The sequence below is a fragment of the Ammodytes marinus genome, assembly GCF_949987685.1.
Source record: "Ammodytes marinus genome assembly, chromosome: 21".
Lineage (NCBI taxonomy): Eukaryota > Metazoa > Chordata > Actinopteri > Uranoscopiformes > Ammodytidae > Ammodytes > Ammodytes marinus.
This window is the reverse complement of record NC_137225.1, coordinates 26,255,829-26,282,229: the sequence shown is the minus strand read 5'-3', so window position 1 is coordinate 26,282,229 and position 26,401 is coordinate 26,255,829. Positions and strand designations below refer to the sequence as shown.

The following is a 26,401-nucleotide window of genomic DNA, read 5'->3' as shown; positions in this document are numbered from 1 at the left end:
CTCCCTTGCTATAATACAGATACATACAGAGCCAAGGATAGGTTGAAAGCCTTTAATAGTGAATTAATAGTGAGGGCTCATCAGGTTAATAATATAACAAAAGCCGACAGGTTTCGACCACACACTGCATGGGTCTTCTTCAGGGCTTGATTGAAACACAATGGACAAACAATCACATGATATCATAGATAGGTGACTGACATGTACAAAACATTATTCATAGTGCAAAAATCATAACAGAAATAATAACTTGTAGTTTGCTCAAATGTCGGCAGTTTTCTTTCAAACTTAAAGGTGAAGTAAGTGATATATTTATGTTAATATAAGTGTTAAATCGCTCTTTATTCATACAGTGATCACTTACATAGTGTGTGCGTTTCATAAAGCCGATCTCTCAGTCACCCGCTCTGCATGTAATCGGCAAAATAAACTTTTTGGGGATCCCGAAACTGATATCCAATCAGAAAAGAAAATGCTAGAAACCGACACCCGTCTCTCTGCCAGTGCTCGTGCAGAGCGACAGATGGGTGAATGTTTATGCGCCTACAATGGCGGAGCAGGTAATTATCCTTCCCAATGTCTGTTTTGATGGTTTTTATCATGTTTTATCACACTTACTTAGGCCTATCTAAGATGATGCTAGATAACTCGCTGCTGGAAGACTGCAGTGCATTAATGTGGTGACATAGGGACGAGCGAGGGGACTGCTAACTGCAGTAACTGACAGGAAGTTAGCTAAAAGAACCATTCCGCTTACAGCACCTTTAAGAGTTTTAGTTTTAGCCTCAAAACTAAAAAATAATCTAGAGCAGACAGTTGCCTTGAATATTTGAGTTTTCATCACATTATTTCTGGAGACTTTCAGGCTTTAATATATAATGATACGACACATGGACCAGTCAGACATTCACACAGACCGGTGAGACAAAAACTTATATACAGTTGTTCTTGTTTTAAATTAGCACTCAAAGACAATTCAAAGTGCTTAACAGGGGCATAAAATACATCAAGATTAGACACATTACATTTCTTTTAAATTGCATTTCAAACAAAAAGAAAAAACACATTGTTAAAAATGTAAAGGAATTGCATTTAAAAGACAAGAAAAAACGTAAATTGAAAAAAAATGACTAACCAACCAAAAGCGGATTTTGCTCATTTCGTGGTATTTCCCGTTTTTGTCCAACACAAAACAAAAATCCATTGGCTGCCAAGTCACCAAATGAAGGCCTGAAGTATTTGACTTTATGTGCAACAAATCTAGTAACTTTCTCTAACGTATGAAAGTTACAGATTTTGAATTAAATCACAGAAAAAAAAAAACTTTTCAATGACATTCCATTTTTTTTAAATGCCCCTCCTGTAAAGATGACCACAAATGAACCAATCGGATATTCACACAGACAATATGTGACAAACTTGTATAAAGTGGTTCTCGTTTTAAATTAGCATTCTGAAAGAAAATCAAACATTCATTTTGTCGAGTTGTGAAATGTTGTAGGTCGTTCCTATTCATCAGGCATCAGGCCATGTCTACATACACACGGGTTTCTTGATAAATGTCCCTTACTCCTCCTCCTCCTCCAAAAAGTGCATATTTTCGTATAGGTGACCTTTAAGGCTTGTTCCTGCCTGGTTTGAGTCCCAGAGTTTCGAAGAGATGTCGGTCAACCCAATTTGATCTGTCTCTCCAAAAAAAAATATATATAATAAAGAAAAAATGCCCAAAAATAATCGTTGAAAAATATATACATATATACAGCCCTGGAAAAATTTAGGAGACCAGTCTGTATTTTTCTTCAATCTTCATCTCTACATTACTTCATGGAAATGCTCTTAATGTCAATACTTTTGGGGGTTAATTTGGTAAAAATGTTGTCAGTAGTTTATAGAATAAAACCAAAATGTTCATTCTACTCAAACATATGCCTCTTAATAGTACAACGAGAGACACTGAACATTTGGAGTGGTCTCTTAATTTTTTCCAGAGCTGTATACTGTATATCCGTGTATGTGTGGACAACTGTATTAACTATTAACGTGTGTTGTTTTTTTGGCAGGAAAACACAAAAAAAAAGTAAAAATAACGAAAAAAAAAAATAATAATAATGTTGGAAAACCATTTCAAAGTGCATTTTTTTCGTATAGGTGACTTTTAAGGCTTGTTCCTGCCTGGTTTGAGTCCCAGAGTGTTGGAGAGATGTGGGTCCACTCTGCAGAAGATGTCCAGCAGGTCTGAAGAGGCTTTGCTTCCTTTCTTTGTCACCATGTCGATCACATCCCGAGCTCTGTCTGCCCGGGTTCCTCTGCTGTTCACTGTCTCCATCTCTCCAGGGTTAATAACTCCTCGCTGTAAGAGTTCATCCAGCAGCTGCTTCAGATTGGCTCCAGACACAGACTCTACAAACTGTGAGCGGACTGATGACAGGCCTGTCTGTGGTGATGAGGGCTGAGGAACCTCTTCTGTACTGAGAGTAGGATCTACAGGGTGAAGAGGAAAACACTTTACAATAATACATAATACACAGGGACAGACAGACAGACAGACAGACAGACAGACAGACAGACAGACGGACAGACAGACAGACAGACAGACAGACAGACAGACAGACAGACAGACAGACAGACAGACAGACAGACAGACAGACGGACGGACAGACAGACAGACAGACAGACAGACAGACAGACAGACAGGATCTGCTGGACATGCACAAAAACAAACACTCCGTCTTAAATGTACAAACTTTTTAATTTGAAGTGTCTACAAGGACATTTTTAATATTTCTGAAACAGTCGAATTTTTCCTCTGATGATCATAAATTACACGTAACAGCAAACGAGACCATCAGTGCAACAAATGCTATTTTTATATAGTACACACACACACACACACACACACACAGACACACACACACACACACACACACACACACACACACACACATACACACACACACACACACAGAGACACACACACACACACACACAGAGACACACACACACACACACACACACACACACACACACACACACACACACACACAGACACAGACACACACACACACACACAAAAGTTCAACACTGGACTTTACCGGTCAGATCCACGTCGTTCTTCCACACTTCTCTCTCTCTGTCGTCTTGCAGAGTGATCGTCACTTCTTCTGTGTTTGTTGGAAGGCGGATGTCAAACATGGGATGGTAGTTTGGCCCAAACTCCAGGTCAAAATCTGCTCTCTGGAAAGTAAGTAAGGCTTTATTTACTTTACTTTATATAGCCATTTTTAAAGTCTCTACGAGGAACTTTTGAATATTTCTGAAACAGTCTAATTTTTCCTCTGATGATGATAAATTACATGTAACAGCAAACGAGACCATCAGTGTAGAGAATGCTATTTTTATATAGTTTTTCTTAATGCCTTTGTCATGGGCATACGCTCACCCAGGAACAAAAGCTGGCGTGGTATAAACACTACTAATAATGCAAAAGGTAGGGCAAAACAAAACAGTATGAAAAAAAGTAAGTAAATTGAAATATGCAATTTGAGGAACATTATTTATATTTTGTGCAAAACTGAAGAAAGTGTGTGTGTGTGTGTGTGTGTGTGTGTGTGTGTGTGTGTGTGTGTGTGTGTGTGTGTGTGTGTGTGTGTGTGTGTGTGTGTGTGTGTGTGTGTGTGTGTGTGTGTGTGTGTGTGTGTGTGTGTGTGTGCTCAAAACTATAGATAAACTAAAATAAGAAAAAATAAAGACTCACTTCGGGTTGAATCTTTAGAGCCTGAGGACAGCAGAGACTGTAGCTGTGATCTCTGTACAGTTTGCATTTGGCCGTCGTCCTTACGTTGTCATAATGTCGCTGCTGAGCGCTCACCTGAACACACACAACAAAAAGCTTTATCACTTAAACACACACACACACTCACACAAACACACACACACGTCTTTATCACTTAAAGCCCCTGTAAACCCAAATTCACTAAATCCTTCTAAAGTGTGTTATTTTCGGAGTTAGTTTCATGATGGTAAAGCATCTGAAAAGAGTTCGGCATATTTATCATTACAAATTAAAGATATTGTCATTTAAGTTGAATGTGTCTGACTGCTGTATGTTTGAGGTGGTGGTCTGAGGGGCCGTAGGCGCTGAATGGCAGCCACGCTTCCATCAGTCTGCCCCAGGGCAGCTGTGGCTACTATCGTAGTTTACCACCACCGGTATGACTGTGTGTGAATGAATGGAACCTGGAACCCTGTAAAGAGCTTTGAGGGCCTAGAAAAGCGCTATAGAAATCCAATCCATTATCAATATCATTATAAACTTTACGGAAATTTGGTTTCGACGTGCCCCATAGAGGCTCAGTCCTCTTCACAGCAGACCCGGGTTAGAATCCAGCCCGGGTCGTTCTCTGCATGTCATTCCCCTCTCTGCCCCATTTCATCTCTGTCTCTTCAAACCTGTCTAATAGAGGCAAAAGTGCCAGAAATGAATAAAAAAATAATATATATATAACGTGAAATATTACCTCGTGCAGTGGGATGTTGCAGGGCAGCAGGAGCACCATGAGTCTCTGTCTCTGGGTCTTTGGGTTGGGCGGGCCCAGGAACAGCAGGATCTGCCCGGTGACAGGGAGCAGGTTGTTCCACAGACTGGAGATGATGTTCCAGACCAGACCGAAGGCCGAGCAGTGAGACACACGGACCAACACATGAGTCTGAGTGATCTGCTGCGGCTGCAGGAGGCTCATCCCTTCATCTGACATGTGGACCACAGAGAACCGGCCAGGGGGCAGGCCGGCTGGGACACACACAGAGGGTCATTTATTTAACTGACAATAAACCTTTTCAACTTTACATACAATACGCCCACTCACTGGCCACTTTATTAGGTACACTTTGCTAGTACCGGATTGGACCTCCTTTGGCCTTCAGAACTGCCTTAATTCTTCATGCCATACTATCGTGTTTGTCCATATTGACATGATAGCATCACGCAGTTAATGCAGATCTTGCGGCTGCACATCTGTGATGTGAATCTCTCGTTCCATCATCTTGTGACTATGCAGGGCAAATTCTGACCTTACCATGAGAATGCAACTGAAATCGAGACTATCCGCCCGTCCACCTACCTACCTACCTACCTACCTCTCTCTCTCTCTCTCTCTATCTATCTATCTATCTATCTCTCTCTCTATCTGTCTATCTATCTATCTGTCTATCTATCTATCCATCTATCCATCTATCCATCTATCTATCCATCTATCTATATATCCATCCATCCATCCATCCATCCATCCATCCATCCATCCATCCATCCATCCATCCATCTATCTATCTATCTATCTATCTATCTATCTATCTATCTATCTATCTATCTATCTATCTATCTATCTATCTATCTATCTATCTATCTTTACCTTGGTCAGATTCACAGTGTGGGAGGTGGAGCTGACTGATCGCGCCCTCGGGACACTCGATGCTGAACAGCGGCCCGGCGGCCATCTTGCCAGTGGATTCCAGGATGCTCTCATCCCATTGGACGATCCTGTAGACAAGCTCCGCCTCCTGGGTCATCACGAACACCAATCCGGTCAGAGCACAATGGAACACACCTGGACCGGGACACCTGAACCTGCAGAGGAGGACAGAGTCAATATAACAAGGCCTGATGGATGTGTCCGTCACACTTTACAATACTGGTACATTCAAGGTGCTCCGAGGAACTTTCAGGTTTTGTCCTTTCTAGCGCCCCCTTTGGACAAAATTTGTAGTGTTTTTACTACGCCAGCTGTTGTTCCTGGGTGAGCGTATACCCAGAGCCGGCCCAAGCCTTCAGGGGGCCCTAAGCGAAATATGAGTAGGGGGGCCCCCCTCCAATGTTAGCGCTGCTGAAACTATAGATGTTTGTTAAATATCATTCACACACCCAGTGTTTTCCACTAGTGCCTCCACTGTGCGGCTGTGCGAAAGTATTAGACAGCCGAGATTCAGACCCTCCTAGGGGGGTCCGGGGGTATGCCCCCCCGGGAGATTTTTTTAACCTTTTTGAAGTGAAATGCATGAATCTGGTGCACTTTGAGAGGAAAATTAAGAGGCTAAATCTGAGAAATTTTGTGTGAACAAATAATTTGGAGACAATGGGTCAGATGAATTAGAAGCTATTGAAGAAGGACACATGGATTTTCCATAAAAATATTAATATAAAATAAAATAGTATGCAGGGTCCTCTGGGCTTGGAGCTCTTTTTCTTTTACGGGACATATTTCTCTGTATTATAGTGAATGCATTTAAATGCAGTGAGAGGAACGAAGCAGAAGAACTCTGTTGTCCAGCTACTGTATCTTTATTTCCACAGACGAGGCTGAAATAGGCTATAGACTATACACAGTGTATGGGCAACTGAGGGCAGCCCCATTTCCAATTGTTTTTAAATAAACTCAATACACACTGTGCATGGATGTGAACGTGACATGATCAGATAATTTCGGATTTCCTCCCAGATGAACTGATTACATTTTTAGGCTATTAATGATCAAACACACAAACTAAAAAAAAAAAAAAAAAAAAAAAAAAAAAATTTTTTTTTTTTTGGAGGGGGGCCCCCAGGGCGGTCGGGGGCCCTAAGCGGCCGCTTAGTTCGCTTATGCCTCGGGCCGGCTCTGCGTATACCCATGACAAAGGCATAAAGAAAAACTATATAAAAATATTATTCTTTGCACTGATGGTCTCGTTTGCTGTTACATGTAATGTATGATCAAAGGAAAAATTTGAATGTTTCAGAAATATTTCAAAGTTCCTGATAGCATCTTTAGTTAACTTTTATTAGCTGTTAGTAAATGCTTAGTTAACGCTAAACAAGCATTAACTATCAGTTAATCAATGCACCCTTATTGTAAAGTGTTACCGATGTGTCTGTACTGTTTGTGTGTGAAACATTTCAACACAGCTTGGTCCATGTAGGAGTCGGCGGGTTGGTTAGGCGTTTGTTACCTGTACGAAATCTTTCTAGACTCAGTCAGCAGGTCAGGAGTGAAAGTTAATTTCTCCTAAAAAAGAAAATGGCACAAATTAGTTTAATAGATGGCACATATAGATGGAAACAGGTGACAGGGTCCTTACCGCTTCAAGTGCATTTATGTGCAATCCTGAAGGCAAAAATACAATATTTGAAAGACCACGCCCCTTACGCTGTTAGTCCAATTATTTTGACTTTTTTAAAACAAGTCCAGCTCAATGTGCTCAATGTACAAAAAAGCCTCTTGGACCATATACGTCTGCTATGAGGGATTTAAACTAATTTGATTGAACAGAAATACAGTCACATGACATTTACCGTAGTGTCTACTTTGCCATAAATGTTTGACCAATCATCACATCAACAATTTAGAAGGTAATGACAAATGATCAAGTCAAAAACTGACATTTGTGTTGAGAGCTTCTCCACACGCGAGCTGCTTCTCTGGATCACCAGGACTCGGCTGATCCTCTTCACACACCTCCAGGTTTGGGTTTGATGAGGACAGATCAGCTGAAGAAAACGACAGACACACAGAGCAGATAAAACTCAACTCTTGGACATCAGGGGACACACGGTTACATGCAGACTCATAATCGGGTAACTAAACGAATAAGACTTCAACAGGACTTTTAAACTGCATGTAAACACCTTTATCCGATCTACTTCAGACAAGAGAAGTCGGATAAGAACACCTAGCATAGTGGAGACAGCCATTTATCCGATTTCTGAAAGGCCATGTATACTCAGACAAGTGACATGGTCCGTTCGAGTGTCTAGTCTTAATCCAATCTAGTTGTGCCATGTAGCTGCACTGACAGAGCAGATAAAACTCAACTCTTGGACATCAGGGGACACAGTCAGTGCGGTTACATGGCACAACTAGATTAGATTATCACATATATCGAACTAGACACTTAACGGACCGTGTCACTTGTCTGAGTTTACATGGCCTTTCAGGAATCGGATAAATGTCCAATGCATGGCTGTCTCCATTACGCTAGATGGCGCTGTAGCCCTTTCAACCATGCTTTCAACAAGTGTTAAAAAGAGCCACGTTCGGTTCTCTTCCGGCAACAACCCATGGTGTAGCCTATAACGCGCAGGCACACAAGCACAGAACGAGATGTCCGATCCGATCCCTGTATACATGCAGAGAGAATGCCGACAATGAACGACTTATCTAGGTGTTCTTATCCGACTTCTCTTGTCCGTTATTGTGCCGATTTGTGTCCGAAGTAGATCGGATAAAGGTGTTTACATGCAGTTTAAAAGTCCTGTTGAGGTCTTATTCGTTTAGTTACCCGATTATGAGTCTGCATGTAAACGCACTGAGTGTAGCCCGCTGACTAAAGGCCATTTCACACGGTAGGCGACATTCCGCTCGCGTTGTCGCCTGGCCCCGTGGCTTCACTTTGCGCTCCCCGTGTGAAGTGACGGGCGGAAGAGCGCGACTGTGATTTTTCAACCGCCGCGACAAACAGAACAGTTCTCAACTTTTCCAACGGCTCCTACGAGCGTGTGCATGCGTTCGACGAGCACGGAGGAGACAGTTCAACGGTAGTGCGCCCGCGTGACAGACAGACAGACAGGCAGACAGACAGACAGATAGAGACAGTTCCACGGGAGTGCGCCCGCTTGTCGTGCAGCCTGACAGAATGCTGTGCCTTCTCTCTGCCCGCTCGCCTCTCCATTGAGAATGCCTTGCCAGGGGCGACAAACGCGTTCCGTGTGAAAAGCCCATACCTCAATGAAACTCCACACTATAAACAAAGAGCTGCGCCGACATTTTCCTCTAAACACAAGACTCTTAACCCTTACAGAGGAGATTAACCACAGTGGGTTATATCTCAAACGTCTGTCTTCCAGTTAGAGCCTTGCTTTACTAACAGGTCACAGGACTTTACTCACCCACTTCCTGTCTGTCAGGTTCAGTCGCATTTTCTTTACCGTCCACTCTGAAGGAATAAATACACACACACACAAACACACACACACACACACAAAATCGTAGATGTTTAGATTGTTTCCCCTCTTCTATTTATTTAGTCATGTAAAATGAACCTTACAGTGTTTCGTGTAAGCATGAACATCAGTGTTGTTAGAAGTTGTTGTTACAACATTTTGGCTTTCCGACTGAAGAGAATGTTTGTGATCACACCTTACCCTGAATGAACAACTTCTAAACCCCACAGGGTTACGTACTTGGGCCACTACTTTTCATTCTCTCAACTCTGCAAAATGATCTGCCAACCCCTGTTTTTATTTCTACGCTGATGACACACCTATCTCTACAGCCACCCTCTCTGCTCTAATACACAGCTTTGCAGTAAACGTTTTGTGATGGGAGTGAACACAGATGAAATATTACTACAGGTGTAATTGTACATACAACCAGCGATTGTCTAGAAAACTCCCGAAGAATGATGAATCTGGCTGATATCGTCAGACAGTAACATAAATCAGCATAAACAGTCTCTTACTTACTAACTTCGAAAAACATTTTGTAAACACAGGTGTGTACTATCACAGTATCAACAGTTCAGGTCAATTTAGTGGAAACAGTTTCTTACTGTGTGTCAGAGGATCCAGGTTCTTTACTGATGTCTTCAGGTTCGTCTTTAGATGGGTCACTCTTCACAGACAGACAGCTGGAGACCGCAGACTCTAAAACTTCCTCCTCTTTCTCCACACTATCACTCATCTTCTGGACTGCAGTGGCAGTCATGGGTGTACCTTTAACACTAGAGAACAAAGACGTATGAACATAACACATTTCAGATTCACTTGCAACAAGGAAATGGTCACTGTAAGGATGTATTAACAACAAATCAGTCAGTGCAGCGAAATTGTAGGTTTTTCTAATTAATAAGTTCAACAAATGAACTAATTTGCATCGACCCACTCGCTACGAACCTCAGAGTCTCCAGTCTGTATAGTGGACTCTCCAGAAAACCACACAGCAGCTTCACTCCTGAATCCTGCAGCTTGTTGAGACTCAGATCCAGCTCTCTGAGATGGGAGGGGTTGGACTTCAGAGCTGAGGCCAGAGAAGCACAGCTGGTATCTGACAACCTGCAGAATTTCAATCTGAAAAAAGCAAAAAAAACAACAGGTTGAATGAATGTGTCAGTAGCACAGGTTAGGTGTTGGTTAAGGGTTACTCTGACCAACTACACTAACTAGAACTTTGTGACCACCATATTTAAAATGAAACTGAAAAAAAGCAACAAGGCATAATTGTAATATAACTGCTGTTCCGTAGCGATGGTGGCAATCAGCAGAATTATGTTAAACCAGTCGTGTTTACATGCCCATGTAGTTTTGGTAATGTTTTCTCTAACCTAAGAGTCTCCAGTCTACAGTGTGGAATCTCCAGAAAACCACACAGCAGCTTCACTCCTGAATCCTGCAACATGTTATTGTGACTCAGATCCAGCTCTCTGAGATGGGAGGGGTTGGACTTCAGAGCTGAGGCCAGAGAAGCAATGCCTTGATGAGTGACCAGACAACGTGACAGTCTACAGAGAATAGAATATATTGACATGATTAACTACTGTTGATGTTTAAGTAAAGCTTCATATAGAGTTAAAGAGAGATTCTATACCTCAGAGTCTCCAGTCTACAGTGTGGACTCTCCAAAAAACCACACAGCAGCTTAACTCCTGAATCCTTCAGCTTGTTGCTACTCAGATCCAGCTCTCTGAGATGGGAGGGGTTGGACTTCAGAGCTGAGGCCAGAGAAGCACAGCCGAGCTCTGACAACCTGCAGTTCCATAATCTGGATAAAGAATACAGTATTTGCATTCAAATCAATTCATAATCCTCTTAGATCTTTTCAGGTATCGGATGTGACATTCAGTATTGATAGGCACCAATCACAGTTTTTATATTTAATGTTCATTATGTCTCGATTACTTTATTCAGTGTTGCTACAGCTTAAAGTGGAGCGGTGCTAAGTGCTTATTTTCATAGGAATCTTTCAGTTGATGATACAAGTGTGTAAATTGGCATTAGCAGTCTGCATGGGTCACTTGACAAGAAAAATGTTTGAGACATTTGAAATTGTGAGTTCGAAAATGTCTTGTCAAGTGACCCATGGAGACTGCTCATGCCAATTTTCACGCTTGCATCACAAATTGAAAGATTTTAGCACTTATTAAGGCAAGTGACATTTGAGACATTTTAAGACTTTATTAAAGCCTCCTATAATAAAATTAAAGAACAATTTTACTAAGTCTTAAATGATCCGTAGGAACTTTGTTGTCACTGGGGATTAGAATAACATCAGTCTCAAACTAACTGACAACAATAATTTCACAATAATATACATTTGAACTACAAAATAAACGCTGATTAAGACCCGTCTGACCTCAAAGTATTGAGTCCACATTTTGGGCTGTCTAGTCCTGCAGACAGCAGCTCGAGTCCTGTGTCTTGTAGGTTGTTGTCACTCAGGTCCAGCTCTCTCAGATGGAAAGGGTTTGACTTCAGGGCTGAGGCCAGAGAAGCACCACTCCTGTCCGCCAAGCTACAGTGCCTCAATCTAGATATTTAACAAAGAACGATGATTTGGTAAATAGTAAAAGTAAATGGACTCCACTTATGTAGCGACTTCAGGTGGAAAATATCAATTTGCTAAAAAACCTGGTACAATGCATCTCTCCTTGCTCTAAAAAAGGCGAATGTTTCTTCTGTACATTGTCCCTGTTTAACTAAAGTTAGATTACATTACCTCAGAATCTCTAGGCCGGATTGTGGGCTCTCCAATCCGGCACACAGCTGCTTCACTCCGGAGTCTTGCAGCCGGTTGTCACTCAGATCAAGCTCTCTCAGGTGGAAGGGGTTCGACTTCAGAGCTGAGCCCAGAAAAATGCAGCAGCTGTCCGGCAGTTCACATTTATTAAGCCTGAATTTGGAGGACACACATCAGGACAGGAGTTATACACAGAACGTGCGCATTTTTCCACCATTTCCAGCCTTTGTCATTCTTCTTGAAAAACTTTCTGACCTCAGAGTTTCCAGTTTGCAATGTGGACTCTTCAGTCCAACAGACAGCAGCTTCACTCCTGAATGGTGCAGATAGTTCGCGCTCAGGTCCAGCTCTCTCAGATGGGAGGGGTTGGACTTCAGAGCAGAGGCCAAGAGTTCACAGTGAGTATCTGAGAGTCCACAGCCAGAAAGTCTGTAGAAATGCATTAATGTAAAACAAAATATTTACCACCGGACAATTGGGCACTTTACTGACATTTAGTAGTCTGGACATTCTCCATTCTCTGTGGGGAGGAGCCCAGACCCGTCTGTTAGTGGAAGGCAGCCCCTGATTGGTTCATGTAGTCATCAATCTAGCCTCCAGTCAAATCGGACCCTCCCCACTGTCTGTCTGTTAGCGGAAGGCAGCCCCTGATTAGTTTATGTAGTCGTTGACGTCAAAATGGATCGATGAAAAACCTTGTGAGATATGGCTGGTCTCGGGAAGCTAGATTGATGACTACATGAACCAATCAGAAGCTGCCTTCCAGCTTCTGTCCTTTTTGACATATTTGGACAATATTGGACTGTATATGACTACCCAAATGTCGGAAAGTTCCTCTTTTGTTTTGGGACATTGCAGAATTATTGGACATGGGACATTTGGGCATTGAGCTCTCTCTGGAAATTCATTAGCTTGGCTGTTTGGTTTGCAGGACAGGAGGCGGCCCATTGATGACGCTCTGACCAATCACCAATCACTAGTTTTTTGCCTCGATGGACCAAAAAGTATCATGTACTTTTACCAGGTACAAAATAAGAAAAGTAGAGAAGAATAGAATAGAGTAGGTACCATTTAATGTGATGAAAAGCGCCAAATGAGAGCAGCACTGTAATGTATTCAATTATGGACTTACAGAGCCTTTTTGCAGTTCCTCACAGCTGGAATCAGCCGATGCCTTCCTTGGTCTGATGTGTTGTACGTCTTCAGGTCCAACTCATCCAGAACCTCCTCTGACATCTGCAGCATGTAGGCCAGAGCAGAGCAGTGGATCTCAGAGAGTTCCTTCTCTGATCTGTTCTCTGACTTCAGGAACTCTTGGATCTCCTGATGAACTGAGAGGTCGTTCATCTCCGTCAGACAGTGGAAAATGTTGATGCTTCTTTCGGGAGGTATTTTGTGGGTGTTCATTTCCTTAAGGTTGTTGATGACCTTCTGGATGATTTGTGGACTGTTGTTTGTGCGACCCAGCAGGCCTCCTAAGAGTCTCCGGTTGGACTCCAGAGAGAGGCCATGGAGGAAGCGAACAAACAGGTCCAAGTGGCCATTTTTGCTCTTAAGTGCCTTTTCCATCACTAGCCTCAGAAAGGCCACTGGGGATCGGTCATTGGGATCAAATTGAGCAGAACTGTCTTCCTCCTCATCGTCCTCCTCATCATCATCCTCATCATCATCATCATCATCCAGTAAGACATCCCCATCGAGGGATGAATCACCGTTGTCCCAGTCTTCTCCCAGGAAGTCCTTCAGTACGTCTGTGTTGTTGTTGGTGTAACAGTGGTACATGTAGACTGCAGCCAGAAACTCCTGAATGCTCAGATGAACAAAGCTGTAGACAGTTTTCTCAAAGATTACACTCTCTTCTTTGAAGATCTCGGTACAAATTCCTGAGTGCACCAAAGCCTCTGTGACATCCAGACCACACTGCTCCAGGTCTTCTTGGTAGAACATGATGTTTCCTTTCTGCAGTTGTTCAAACGCCAGCCTCCCCAGCTTCAGAAGAACTTCCCTGTCGGCCTCCGTCAGCTCCTGTGGACTCGTCTCATGTCCCTCTCCATACTTCTGCTTCTTCCTCTTTGTCTGAACCATCACAAAGTGTGAGAACATGCCAGTCAGGGTCTTGGGCAGCTCTCCTCTCTGGTCTGTAGTCAACATGTGCTCCAGAACTATAGCAGTGATCCAGCAGAAGACTGGGATTAGACACATGATGTGGAGGCTCCTGGTTGTCTTGATGTGTGAGATGATGCTGCTGGACAGCTCTTCATCACTGACTTTCCTCTTGAAGTACTCCTCCTTCTGTGGGTCAGTGAAGCCTCGTACTTCTGTCACCCTGTCAACACATGTAGGAGGGATCTGATTGGCTGCTGCAGGTCGGGAAGTTATCCAGATGAGAGCCGAGGGAAGCAGAGTCCCCTGGATGAGGTTTGTCAGCAGCACGTTGACTGATGATTCCTGTGTGACATCAGACACAACCTCATTGTTGTGGAAATCCAGTGAAAGTCTGCTTTCATCCAGGCCGTCAAAGATGAACAAAACTTTACAGTCAGCGAGTTTCTCTGCTGTGACCTTCTGTAATGTTGGATGGAAAACATGGAGCAACTCGAGAAGACTGTACTGCTCATTTCTGATCAAGTTCAGCTCCCTGAACGAAAGCAGAATCAGCAGACTGACATCTTGGTTTTCTAAGCCCTCTGCCCAGTCCAGAGTGAACTTCTGCACCGAGAAGGTTTTTCCAACTCCAGCAACACCGTTTGTAAGGACGACTCTGATGTGTCCCTGTTGGTCGGGTAAGGCTTTGAAGATTTCGTGGCACTTGATTGGAGTGTCATGGAGGGTCTTCTCCTTGGAAGCGGTCTGAAGCTGCATGACCTCATGTTGGGTATTAACCTCTTCACTCTGTCCCTCTGTGATGTAGAGCTCAGTGTAGATCCTGTTGAGGAGAGTTCCACTTCCTGCTTTATCAGTTCCTTCAGTCACACGTTCACATCTCCTCTTCAGACTGATCTTATGTTCATCTAGAACCTCCTGCAGACTGCCATCAACTGTCAAGAAAGAAAGAAAGAAAGAATAAGTAGGGTGCACTCACACTAGGACTAGGCAATCATAAAATGCCCAAGCCTGAAAAGTCTAGTGTGTTCTCCCCGTACTTCCTGGGCCCTGGCCCGGTTGGAAGAGCTTCACGATGCTCAAGTAGGAGCACCAGCATAGACAGAGTCCTGACCTCACTTTATATCTGACTGTTCCCCTCCACCCAATACCTCCATGGAGCAACAAGCACATTTTAACTAAATTTAGAAGAAGGGTTGCTGTTGGTCTTAAGTGGAAGTGGAATGTTTACTGCAAATGTGTCCAGATGATCATATTCAAAAACAATTAGATACAACACACTAAAACCCAAAGCTTCAGGTTTTCAAATCAAAAAGACGTATTGTGATGCCATCAATCAATGAGTGTTGTGGTATCATGATGGGATGACGTGTAAGCAAGAAGCAAGTGTTCTCCTTGGCCCAGATCTGTAGGAGAAGTATGAGCGCGCCCTTAGTCATTTGCACCATTACAAGAACATTTAAAGTATCTACAAGGAACTTGCTGAAACAGTCTCACTTTTTCCACTGATGATCATAAATCCTCAACAAAAATAGAACAGCTGGCATGGTAAAAACACTACCACTTTTTTCCAAAGGGGACGCTAGAAATAACACAAATTGAAAGTTCCTCGGAGCACCTTTAAACATTCATGCTGCAAAGTTAAGAAAAAAATAGGTATTCTGTTTTCAGCTCACAGATCTTACTTTGTATAACGCTGGTCTGACTGGCTGACTGGAGTCCAGGTCTGGTTCTGGATCTTTTTCCACACTGGGGACAGGAGGAGTCTTCTGATGGATCAGACTGGTCCCAGTATGAGGTGATGCACCGTCTGCAGAACCAGTGTCCACAGCTGGTAGAGACCGGATCCTTCAGGACGTCCTGACACAAAGCACAGCAGGACGGCTGCTCCTCCACAGAAACATCACTCAACATCTCTCTGTGGAGACAAAAAGACATTGATCTCATGACAGACCTTCTATTCTGGAAATTTTGCTAACAACACTCATCACATTTTATCTGCAATCACCACAAGAATGTCAATAAACAACTTTATTTTCTTGTATTGAATAAAAAATAAGAAAAGTACATTTAAAAAAAGTTGCTACTCATTGATTCATCTCCCATTAGGTTTATAGTGGAAACTTACGTTGTGTCGTTGGACCAGGAAGGGAGGAAGCCTCCACTCTGAGATCTCAATGCTTCTGAAAACAGGCTCATCATACTGAAAAGGCAAGTTTATTTCATTAGCCAAATTCAAACACAAGGCCACTGAAAGTGCTTTACAGGGACATGAAATACATCAAGATTAGACATCAGAAATTGCATTGAAGAGATAGTAAAAACATAGAAAATACATCAAGATTAACGATTGGCCTTCATTAGACATCATGTTGGCTGATCACATCCGTGTCTGTTCGGACTGAAGTCTCTTTACCCAAATTCGAGTGTAGATGAGAGTTGGACATTAAATACCAGTTATAACTTATATTTGACGCAATATTCAAGTGTTTAAGTAAGTGTGTCCCAGACCCTAATAAAGTTTAATCTATTTTATCCAACTAACAACGTCACAGTAGAAACAGTGTCTTACTCTGTGTCTAAGAGTCCGGGTTCATTGAAGTTCGGAGGAGATTGTTTGGACCAGTCACTTTTCACAGACCGACCACTGAAGGCCCCAGAGCCTGATCCCCCGTGTAACCTATGTTTGGAGAAGTATATTTGAGACATTTTGATTGAAGTCCAAGTAAAAATCAAAAAACAAAGTTGGAAAAAAAAAGTAGGGACGCATCGATCCACTATTTTTCGTTCTGATCCAATTCCGATATCTGGATTTTGGATATGGTCTGATCCCGATACTGTCCAACATAATAGGAAGGCTTAATGAACACAGCAATTCTAGAAGATCAACAAATATATTTAAATGCAACAAGGTTTATCTTAACAGCTTTGAACTGTTTGAATGCAGAACATCAGAACTTTTGAATTGCTAAATTCTAATATTAATGTATCACATAGCTGTGGTCTTAACATTTACATTTATTTCATTGTTAAAATAATTTAGATTTCTAATAATGACAAAAATAAAAAAATTTCTTTATTTTTTTTAAATGGGAGTTGTCAGTCCGATATCCGATATGTAGATTGCAGCCATATCGGACCCGATACCGATATTGCATCAGATCGGCCCCATCCATAAATATAAGGGAACAGTCTCTTACCCTGTGTCTGAGGGTCCAGGCTCATTGAAGTTTGGAGGAGATTGTTTGGACCAGTCAGACAGACTGTTGTACGCTCCAGAGTACCATCTCAGTCCTTGCAAATGGGTAATTCTGCAGAAAAATATTTGAAACATGTAGTTATGATTTAAGACCAACAGACCACTGGTTTCACCTAGTTAACACCAACTGGCCAAGAGGAAAGAGATTCCTCCTCCCAGTAACCATGAGGTCTCTGGTTCCTCCTCCCAGTAACCATGAGGTCTCTGGTTCCTCACAGTAACCATGAGGTCTCTGGTTCCTCCTCCCAGTAACCATGAGGTCTCTGGTTCCTCCTCCCAGTAACCATGAGGTCTCTGGCTCCTCCTCCCAGTAACCATGAGGTCTCTGGCTCCTCCTCCCAGTAACCATGAGGTCTCTGGTTCCTCCCAGTAACCATGAGGTCTCTGGTTCCTTCCAGTAACCATGAGGTCTCTGGTTCCTCCCAGTAACCATGAGGTCTCTGGTTCCTCCTCCCAGTAACCATGAGGTCTCTGGTTCCTCCTCCCAGTAACCATGAGGTCTCTGGTTCCTCCTCCCAGTAACCTTGAGGTCTCTGGTTCCTCCTCCCAGTAACCATGAGGTCTCTGGTTGGATCCCCAGCACCGGACAGGAGGGTGTTAGTAGTAAACTAGTGGTGGCTGCTATTACATCTACGGTGCCCACCATCTCTACCATTGTGTCCTTGAGCAAGACACTTAACCCCAAACTGCTCCAGGGGCGCTGTACTATGGCTGACAAATGAAAGGATATTAAATGAGCAAAGTAATCAGAATTGGGAGATTTTATTTAGATTTAGTCAAAGATGAAGGTGACAACGATGACGACAACCGTTAAACAATAAATATCAGAGCCCCGTGAACCCCCTTTCTCCACTACTCTGGCTGTTTCCAGTGCAAATGAAATTAAATAAACAACACAGGCTAAAAATCTATTTTGCCTGCTTACCTTGTGCCTGAGGATCCAGGTTCAGGTTGACCAGTCCCCAAACCCAGGCATCGATCCACTATTTTTCGTTCCGATTCCGATATCTGGATTTTGGATATGGTCTGATACCGATACTGTCCGATATAATAATTATTCTAAATTTCTTTGTTGGTGGTGATGTTATGTGTAAGGTTAGGAAGGCTTAAGCAACACAGCAATTCTAGAAGATCAACAAATATACTTAAATGCAACAAGGTTTATCTTAACAGCTTTGAACTGTTTGAATGCAGAACATCAGAACTCAACTATTGAATTGTTAATTCTAATATTAATGAATAACATAGCTATGGTCCAATTCTGTAAATTAAAATTATTTCATAGTTAAAAGAATTTAGTTTTCTCAAAATGACAAAAATCTTTATTTTTTTTAAATTAAAGTTGTCAGTTCGATATTTGATACGTAGATTGCAGCCATATCGGACCCGATAAATATAAGGGGACAGTCTCTTACACTGTTTTTTCTGAGGGTCCAGGGTCATTGAAGTTTGGAGGAGACTGTTTGGACCAGTCACTCTTCACAGACAGATCGCTAGACGCTCGTGACTCTGAACTCGGTCCTTGGTCCTTAAGGTCCATAAACCTGGAGACTGCAGACCTCGATGCAGCTACATTGAAATCCATACTGAAGACAAATGTTTTGAAAAACGTCATTATTTTGAGTGAAGACCAAGAGAAAATTGTTAAAACCAAGTGATTTTAGGATTATATGTCAAATAAAATCAAAAATAATAAAAAAAATGCTGGCTCCTCATGCCGTAATCCCATTTACAGTTTTTCTCAGTTGCTTTGGCGCTTTTCTCAGATCAGAATGAAAATTCTCATAACTATTAGTTCAACCTCTGCAACATTTAGTCATTTGAGCACATCATAGTAGCAATTTCTCCTTCCTCTGAACAAATTGCAAACGCTTTTGGACATGTATCTGTTGCTTTCATACAATTCTCTGCTGTTTTATAACATTGTCATTTGCTTATGTCATGTCAGTCAAAATGAACTATACTTATGGATGCTGAATAGTCATTCCCAATAAAACTAATAGTCTTCATTTCATTGCTTGAGTCATTACATACAAAATTGTTGAACTAGTTATCAAATTCTGTCAAGCAAATTTTATACCTTTTCTTTATCATAGATACTTTCCTCGCTGCATTGCAAGGGATAATATCCATTGTGATGTAGATGAAAATATGTGGCCAGACAGACAGGAACGTCTGGATGTGCCAGAATGATTTACCTATATATGTTCAGTTACAATATGTCCTGTTATATTGTTCACATTTGTGCACAGCTCTACCAAAAGGGTGTTTTTTATGTTTGTTCTAAATAAGTGACTGAAGTGTATTTTTCTTTTGCACAATGCTGTAGAATTGCAAAGAGCATATACAGTAAAAATGTGAAACATACGTATTCAGTGTCTTGTACTCACTTACTCCCCAAACTACAGCAATGTGTAACTTTACTGTAGTTTTCGAATGGCTGTACAAGTAGTGTAGAGTGCTGTCTTGAGCATTTTCAGGTAGTGTCACCGAGTTCTGACCTTTTTTTTGCATTGGAAAACACTGAGAGAATAAACTGTCATAATGAAAACATGACAAAGCCATTTGACTATCTTGTTCATAAACGATGGTGTCAAGACTTCTCATTTTGATGACACTGGCAGTTTCATTGACATGAATACTTGCTTTTGAGGAATAGACGATCCATTTTGAGCAAGTGACGTACTTTTGCAGGTTATCCACTAGGTTTTGCAGTTTGCACTAATTGTTTTGAGAAATGCACTAACTGCTGTGCAAATGTTAATAGTGATGTGAGAAAAGCACCAAAGCGACTGAGAAAAACTCTAATAAAAAAGATTTAGGATGTCCCAATTCTTGGGGTCAGATTTAGTATGGTAAGAAATACCAAACACATCATAACACATCATAACAAACACAAGAAGGTCAACAAGCAAATGTTCTTCTTGAAATACATTTAAAAAAATATATAATTTAATCTTAAAAAGTTGTTAATAGTCTTCATAGTCATCTATCAGGTCAGTTTAGAGTAGAAACAGTGACTTACTCTGGGACTGAAGGTATTTGATCTAATTCCCATTTAAGCGCCATCAATTTGGCCCATTCAGCTGCAGAAAATGTCCTTCCTTGGCGCACTACCAACCTGGAGACAAATATAAAAAAATAAAAAATTGAAAGGTTATTACATTAGTGTCTGCTACACAGTTATAGCTATAATTAAGACGTAATATCTAATCATAACAAACACAAGTAGGTTCTTCTTGGATTAAATCAAAAAAATAAAAAGTAGTCAACTGTCCTTCATACTTATTACATCATCTTCCATCAGGTCAGTTTACAGTAGAAACAGTTTCTTACTTTGGGACTGAAGAAATACAAAAAAATCAGCGACACCTTTGGACAAAAGCGGTAGTGTTTTTATCCACGCCAGCTGTTGTTCCTGGGTGAGCGTACCCATGACAAAGGCATTAAGAAAAACTATATAAAAATAGCATTCTTTGCACTGTCTGTCTGTCTGTCTGTCTGTCTGTCTGTCTGTCTGTCTGTCTGTCTGTCTGTCTGTCTGTCTGTCTGTCTGTCTGTCTGTCTGTCTGTGTTTTCTCTCACTGTGTGTCTGAAGGTCCAGGTTCATTACTGGAGTCTGGAGGTTTTTCTTCCTTCTTCTTCACAGCCTCTGCAACGTCCTCATGATCGCTCATCTAGAAAGAAAGAAAGAAAGAAAGAAAGAAAGAAAGATAGATAGATAGATAGATAGATAGATAGATAGATAGATAGATAGATAGATAGATAGATAGATAGATATCTACAGTAAATATATATATATATAAGAAAATAATAATAATAATAATAATAATAATAATAATAATAATAATAATAATAATAATAATAATAATAATAATAATAATAGTAATAATAATAATAATAATAATAATAAGAGAAAAATATTTTTCTCGCTTCATAATATATATATTTTTTTTAAGATTATTTTTGTCATTTTCAAGCTTTATTAGACAGTACAAAGTTGAAATGGGGAGACAGACAGAGAGGGGGGATGACCTGCAGTAAAGGTCCACGGGTGGGATTTGAACCCGCGACCACTGCAACGAAGGCCGGAGCCAATATGGTACACGCTCTATCCACTACACCACCGGAGCGCCCCCTCGTTACATAATATTAATAAGTTGTTCATAAAAAGTTATAACGTTTTGGCCTCAGTATTTTGTCACATAATAAACCAGTGATTACATTATGGGTCGTTGTTACAATGTTGCACTCTTAAGTTACACGTCTGCCTGTGTGTGTGTGTGTGTGTGTGTGTGTGTGTGTGTGTGTGTGTGTGTGTGTGTGTGTGTGTGTGTGCTTTAAATGTGGTCGCTTTCTAACTTCAAACAGTGTTCCAGGGATCACAATTTCCTTTGAGGAAAGTTTGTTTATTCAGTTATGAGAATATAACTTAGTAAATGTTTCACTTCTCTGACACACACAAAGTTACGTAGTGCACCTTTAAACATTCAGTGTTAATACACAGCCTGGGATCTATAAACTGGTATGTAAACAAAGGGTTAGACTATGCAAACAGAGGGCTCACCTGACACACAGTACAGACAGGTAGTGGATCATGAGATATTCACTGATTTTGACAACAAGTGATTTTGATAACAAGCGTTCTCCAGAATCACTGACTCCACCTTTAACAGGCTACTATTGGGCCATGTTACAGTAGAGACAGTCCACATTAGGCCTGTTAAACCTGTCACTACATTAAAGTAAACATAAGGATTTATCAGCTGTTTAATAAGACATAAAATAATCCACATTTTGATGAGTTTATGTATTCATTCTGTTAGTTGTTTTTAAGCCCAAACCCTGGCAGTAAAGAGAGAGACTCTTACCGTGTCTGCTCTGTCGCTCTCAACTTTAGACTGTCATAAAACAGCTGTCAACTCTTCCTGCTTTCAGCCACTTCCTCTACACACTCACGGGCGTATTATAACACATACATACACACACTCTCTCACTGTCAGGTGGCGCCCTCCTGTGGTAGGCAATGGAAGTGCATTTCTACCGCACATTTCAGACACAATTAGGCAACTCTACGCATATTACAGGGGCATAACAATAGTCAATAATACAATTAAAGGTGCAGTCAGTGATTCCGGAGAACGCTTGTTGACAAAATCACTTTGTCAAAATCAGTGAATATCTCCTCATGATCCACTACCTGTCTGTACTGTGTGTGCTGAAAATAATTCAGGTGTTAATACACAGCCTAGGCTCTGTAAACTGGTATGTAAACAAAAGGGCCATAGTAGCTAGCAACATGCCAGTTTACCGAGCCTAGGCTGTGTATTAACACTGGATTTTTTTTCAGTGCACACACAGTACGGGAAGGTAGTGGACCATGAGGAGATATTATCAATACAACAGTTTACCACAGTGAAACAAAACAATAAATCATGTCATCAGTTTTATTAAAATTGTATTGACATATTATACTTGTGCTCGTGGTGTAGTGGTTAGACTACCCACCCCCCCCCCCCCCCCTCCCCCACCCCCCTCACCTCCCCTCCATAGAGTCTCAGTCCTCTTCACAGCAGACCCGGGTTAGAATCCAGCCCGGGTCGTTCTCTGCATGTCATTCCCCTCTCTGTCTGTCTGTCTGTCTGTCTGTCTGTCCTCTTCACAGCAGACCCTGGTTAGAATCCAGCCCGGGTCGTTCTCTGCATGTCATTCCCCTCTCTGACACATTTCATCTCTGTCTCTACACACTGTCTAATAAAGCATGGAAAAAGCAAAAACATAAAATAAATCATTTGTAATTTGTAGCTGTATCCAGACATTATTACCGGCTATTGTTCCCCATTTCATTGAGTTATCAATGCCACATTTTCTGTAATTATATGAAACTGTCTAGTAGAATTATTGTTTGTTTATTTGGATTTGTTGGAACATTTGTCCATAAAAATGTTATGTACATTTTCATTTTGTTTTGTTAGATCTTAGAACTACTGCCTGATATCATTAATTCTAAAACAGTTTAAGTGTGAAATTGAGAATGCATTATTCGGGTCTCGTCATAACAGTAGTCCAGTTCCAGTTGGATCCAGTCCGGGTCTTTAGGTCTGATGACAGAAGCCGCTTCACCAGAGCAGCAGATATCACTCCGCGGGGTCAGACACTTTTCACACAACACAAACAAATTCACCGATTCCACCGTAGACACACGCACACACACACACGCACGCACGCACACACACACGCACACACAGACACACGCACGCACACACACACACACACAGCGGGCGTGAGACGTGAAGTTCTGTTAAATATTTTTTTTAAAAAGAACATTTAATATTCAAAAATGTGTTTTTTTAAAGTTAGGCTACTCAATTTTATTTATTTTAAAATTCTTTAAACACAACACAACAAACCCAATACTTCAAAAATAAGCAGAATAAAATAAAAATCATGTTACAAAAAAGTGAAAATAATAATTTAAAAAAAATATTAAAAAAATATTAAAAATATAAATAAATATAAAAAATACGCAGAATAAAATAAAAAGAATGTAACAAAATATATAGTCCTATTCATTCAAATATTAAGTGACCTAAAGGGAAAAAAAGTGACCGTTTTCTAAGGACCTACTTCTTCTGCTCCTTCCGCTGACAGCAGCAGCAGCAGGCGGTGGTTCGGTCGCTCCCAAACATGGCCTCCATGACGGAGCTACCGCTACAACTTTAATTTGTCGCCTATTTTCAGCGCTAAAAAAACATATTTTTCGGCAGGCTCTTTTACCCCATGGAGCTATAAACTGTACCCGGGAATGTCCCCTTGGAGCACGGCGTGTGAGCCAGGTCTGACCCGCGGTACGAGCTCGTTTTGGGCCGTTTGTGGCCGTTAAGTCGCTAAAACCTGGATAGGAAAAAGCGAATCGCATCAAATCAGTAAGTTCACCTGCCTATTCTCTCACCTGTGTGTCTCTCCACACCTGTATGACACTACCGTACTCACACACACACCTTTCACGGTCGGTAACGGTAACAGCGACCGGGGGATGAACCGTTTTTCGTCCCCGCGCTTCACCCAACAAGCTAGCTAGCATCGAAGCTAATAATGCTAGCTAGTGATCATCAGTCAACTGGGCGGTCCGAAGGGAAGCTAGCGGCAAAAAATGCTAAACTGCATTTAGCTGAAATTTAGACTAATTTAAAGCGAATTTACCGCAATGAGAGTGTCAGTGAACGGTTATTATTGAGTAATAGACTGTTATGTAATGGTTCAACCGCACACACACTGTCCTAGGCTCTGTAATTTATGTTTATTTATCATGTTTTCAGCCGCTACAACTTTACATTATGCTACATTTACATTTAATTTAGCTGAGGCACACACACACACACACACACACACACACACACACACACACACACACACACACACACACACACACACACACACACACACACACACACACACACACACACACTAACCCCTAACCCTTTAGCTGAGGCATGCCTTCCAATAAGTGCATCCGACAATGGAGGCACAAACTCGGCAATACTAATAAACAACAGCAATAATCAAAAGGTCTGAAATACATTAGCTTCACTATAAGGTGTAGTAGTAGTGTAGTAATTGTTAGGGCTACATTTAAGTGTACGTATAACTGCTGGCTAACTGACTTGCCTGCTCAGTTGTTATCAATATATTAATGAATGGATCTGGTGTGAATTTCAACATGTGTATTGTCACTTTGCAGATTCTAAAGTTATTACACCTTGAAACTGACACAGTTCACTACATTTCAGTCATTCAACATATCCTTTATTCAACCAGGAACAATTAATTTAGATTATAAAACATTTTCCAAGAATGACCTGGACAAAACTGCTCTATCTATCTATCTATCTATCTATCTATCTATCTATCTATCTATCTATCTATCTATCTATCTATCTATCTATCTATCTATCTGTCTGTCTAACAACACATACAATTCTCATACATGAATAAACAAAGACATTTTCACAAAGATGAAAAACTTTACGAATAATTGAATTGACCAAGAAAACTATCTTATCTTTCTTATTAAAGGTGCAGTCAGTGATTCTGGAGAACGCTTGTTGTCAAAATCTGTGAATATCTCCTCATGATCTGCTACCTTTGTGCGCGGAGGGGGAAAAAAATCCAGTGTTAATACACAGCCTAGGCTCTGTAAACTGGTATGTAAACAAAGGGGCCACTGTAGCTAGCAACATGCCAGTTTACAGAGTCTAGGCTGTATATTAACTTTGTTTTTTTTTCTATCAGTGAATACACAGTACGGACAGGTATCAGATTGTGAGGTTGGTTCATGTAGTCATCAATCTAGCCTCCAGTCAGACCGGACCCTCCCCACTGTCTGTCTGTTAGTGGAAGGCAGCCCCTGATTGGTTCATGTAGTCATCAATCTAGCCTCCAGTCAGACCGGACCCTCCCCACTTTCTGTCTGTTAGTGGAAGGCAGCCCCTGATTGGTTCATGTAGTCATCAATCTAGCCTCCAGTCAGACCGGACCCTCCCCACTTTCTGTCTGTTAGTGGAAGGCAGCCCCTGATTGGTTCATGTAGTCATCAATCTAGCCTCCAGTCAGACCGGACTCTCCCCACTGTCTGTCTGTTAGTGGAAGGCAGCCCCTGATTGGTTCATGTAGTCATCAATCTAGCCTCCAGTCAGACCGGACCCTCCCCACTTTCTGTCTGTTAGTGGAAGGCAGCCCCTGATTGGTTCATGTGGTCATCAATCTAGCCTCCAGTCTAGCCTCCAGTCAGACCGGACCCTCCCCACTGTCTGTCTGTTAGTGGAAGGCAGCCCCTGATTGGTTCATGTAGTCATCAATCTAGCCTCCAGTCAGACCGGACCCTCCCCACTGTCTGTCTGTTAGTGGAAGGCAGCCCCTGATTGGTTCATGTAGTCGTTGAAGCTTGTGAGATATGGCTGGTCTCAGGAGGCTAGATTGATGACTACATGATGGGCGTCTGTGGTGAAGTGTGTAGGGCGGTTCGGTCGTCCACTGGGTTACAGGGTCGGTGGTTGGATCCCCCGTCTCCCCGCCACATGTCCAAGTGTCCCTGGGCAAAGAGACACTGAACCCTAAATGTCTCCTGATAGTTAGCTTGCACCCTGCGTGGTAGCTGCTGCTGCTATCGGTGTGTGAATGTGTGTGTGTGTGAATGGGTGAATGTGTACAAAACAATGTAAAGCGCTTTGAGTCTGTGAAAAACCAGGGAAAAGAGCTTTATAAGTGGAGTCTGTTT

At 41.7% G+C, this 26,401-nt stretch overlaps 2 protein-coding genes across 2 annotated transcripts in view; one reads left to right on the top strand and one right to left on the bottom strand.

Annotated features, from left to right (window-relative positions):
- Positions 1–80: 80 nt before the first annotated feature.
- On the bottom strand, positions 81–22,045 carry LOC307267614 (uncharacterized protein). Its single transcript, XM_080049973.1, has 24 exons — positions 21,996–22,045; positions 20,710–20,801; positions 20,150–20,245; positions 18,540–18,710; positions 17,066–17,176; positions 16,438–16,545; positions 15,994–16,068; positions 15,551–15,783; positions 12,895–14,800; positions 12,018–12,191; positions 11,742–11,915; positions 11,379–11,552; positions 10,614–10,787; positions 10,351–10,527; positions 9,923–10,096; positions 9,580–9,750; positions 8,918–8,964; positions 7,413–7,519; positions 6,982–7,037; positions 5,409–5,623; positions 4,518–4,789; positions 3,755–3,868; positions 3,093–3,234; positions 81–2,481 (listed from the first exon to the last, which is right to left on the bottom strand). The coding sequence occupies exons 2-24, from the start codon at positions 20,799–20,801 to the stop codon at positions 2,156–2,158; spliced, it is 5,289 nt and encodes a 1,762-aa protein (XP_079906099.1). The 5' UTR covers positions 21,996–22,045; the 3' UTR covers positions 81–2,155.
- Positions 22,046–23,924: 1,879 nt separating this feature from the next.
- The window catches only part of LOC307267613 (histone-lysine N-methyltransferase 2D-like), a gene marked incomplete at its 3' end in the record, with an annotated part of 98,169 nt that continues 95,692 nt past the window's right edge, over positions 23,925–26,401 (top strand). Inside the window, exon 1 of the mRNA XM_080049972.1 lies at positions 23,925–24,050. The remainder of the gene's footprint in view (positions 24,051–26,401) is intronic.

Excerpts from the sequence above, each read along its gene's own strand:
- LOC307267614 (XM_080049973.1), bottom strand. The coding sequence starts at position 20,801 with ATGAGCGATCATGAGGACGTTGCAGAGGCTGTGAAGAAGAAGGAAGAA. Across the intron at positions 15,784-15,993 it reads TCCTGGTCCAACGACACAAC|AGAGATGTTGAGTGATGTTT; the intron begins GTAAGTTTCCAC and ends TTGTCTCCACAG. Across the intron at positions 10,528-10,613 it reads TGTAGACTGGAGACTCTGAG|ACTGTCACGTTGTCTGGTCA; the intron begins GTATAGAATCTC and ends TATTCTCTGTAG.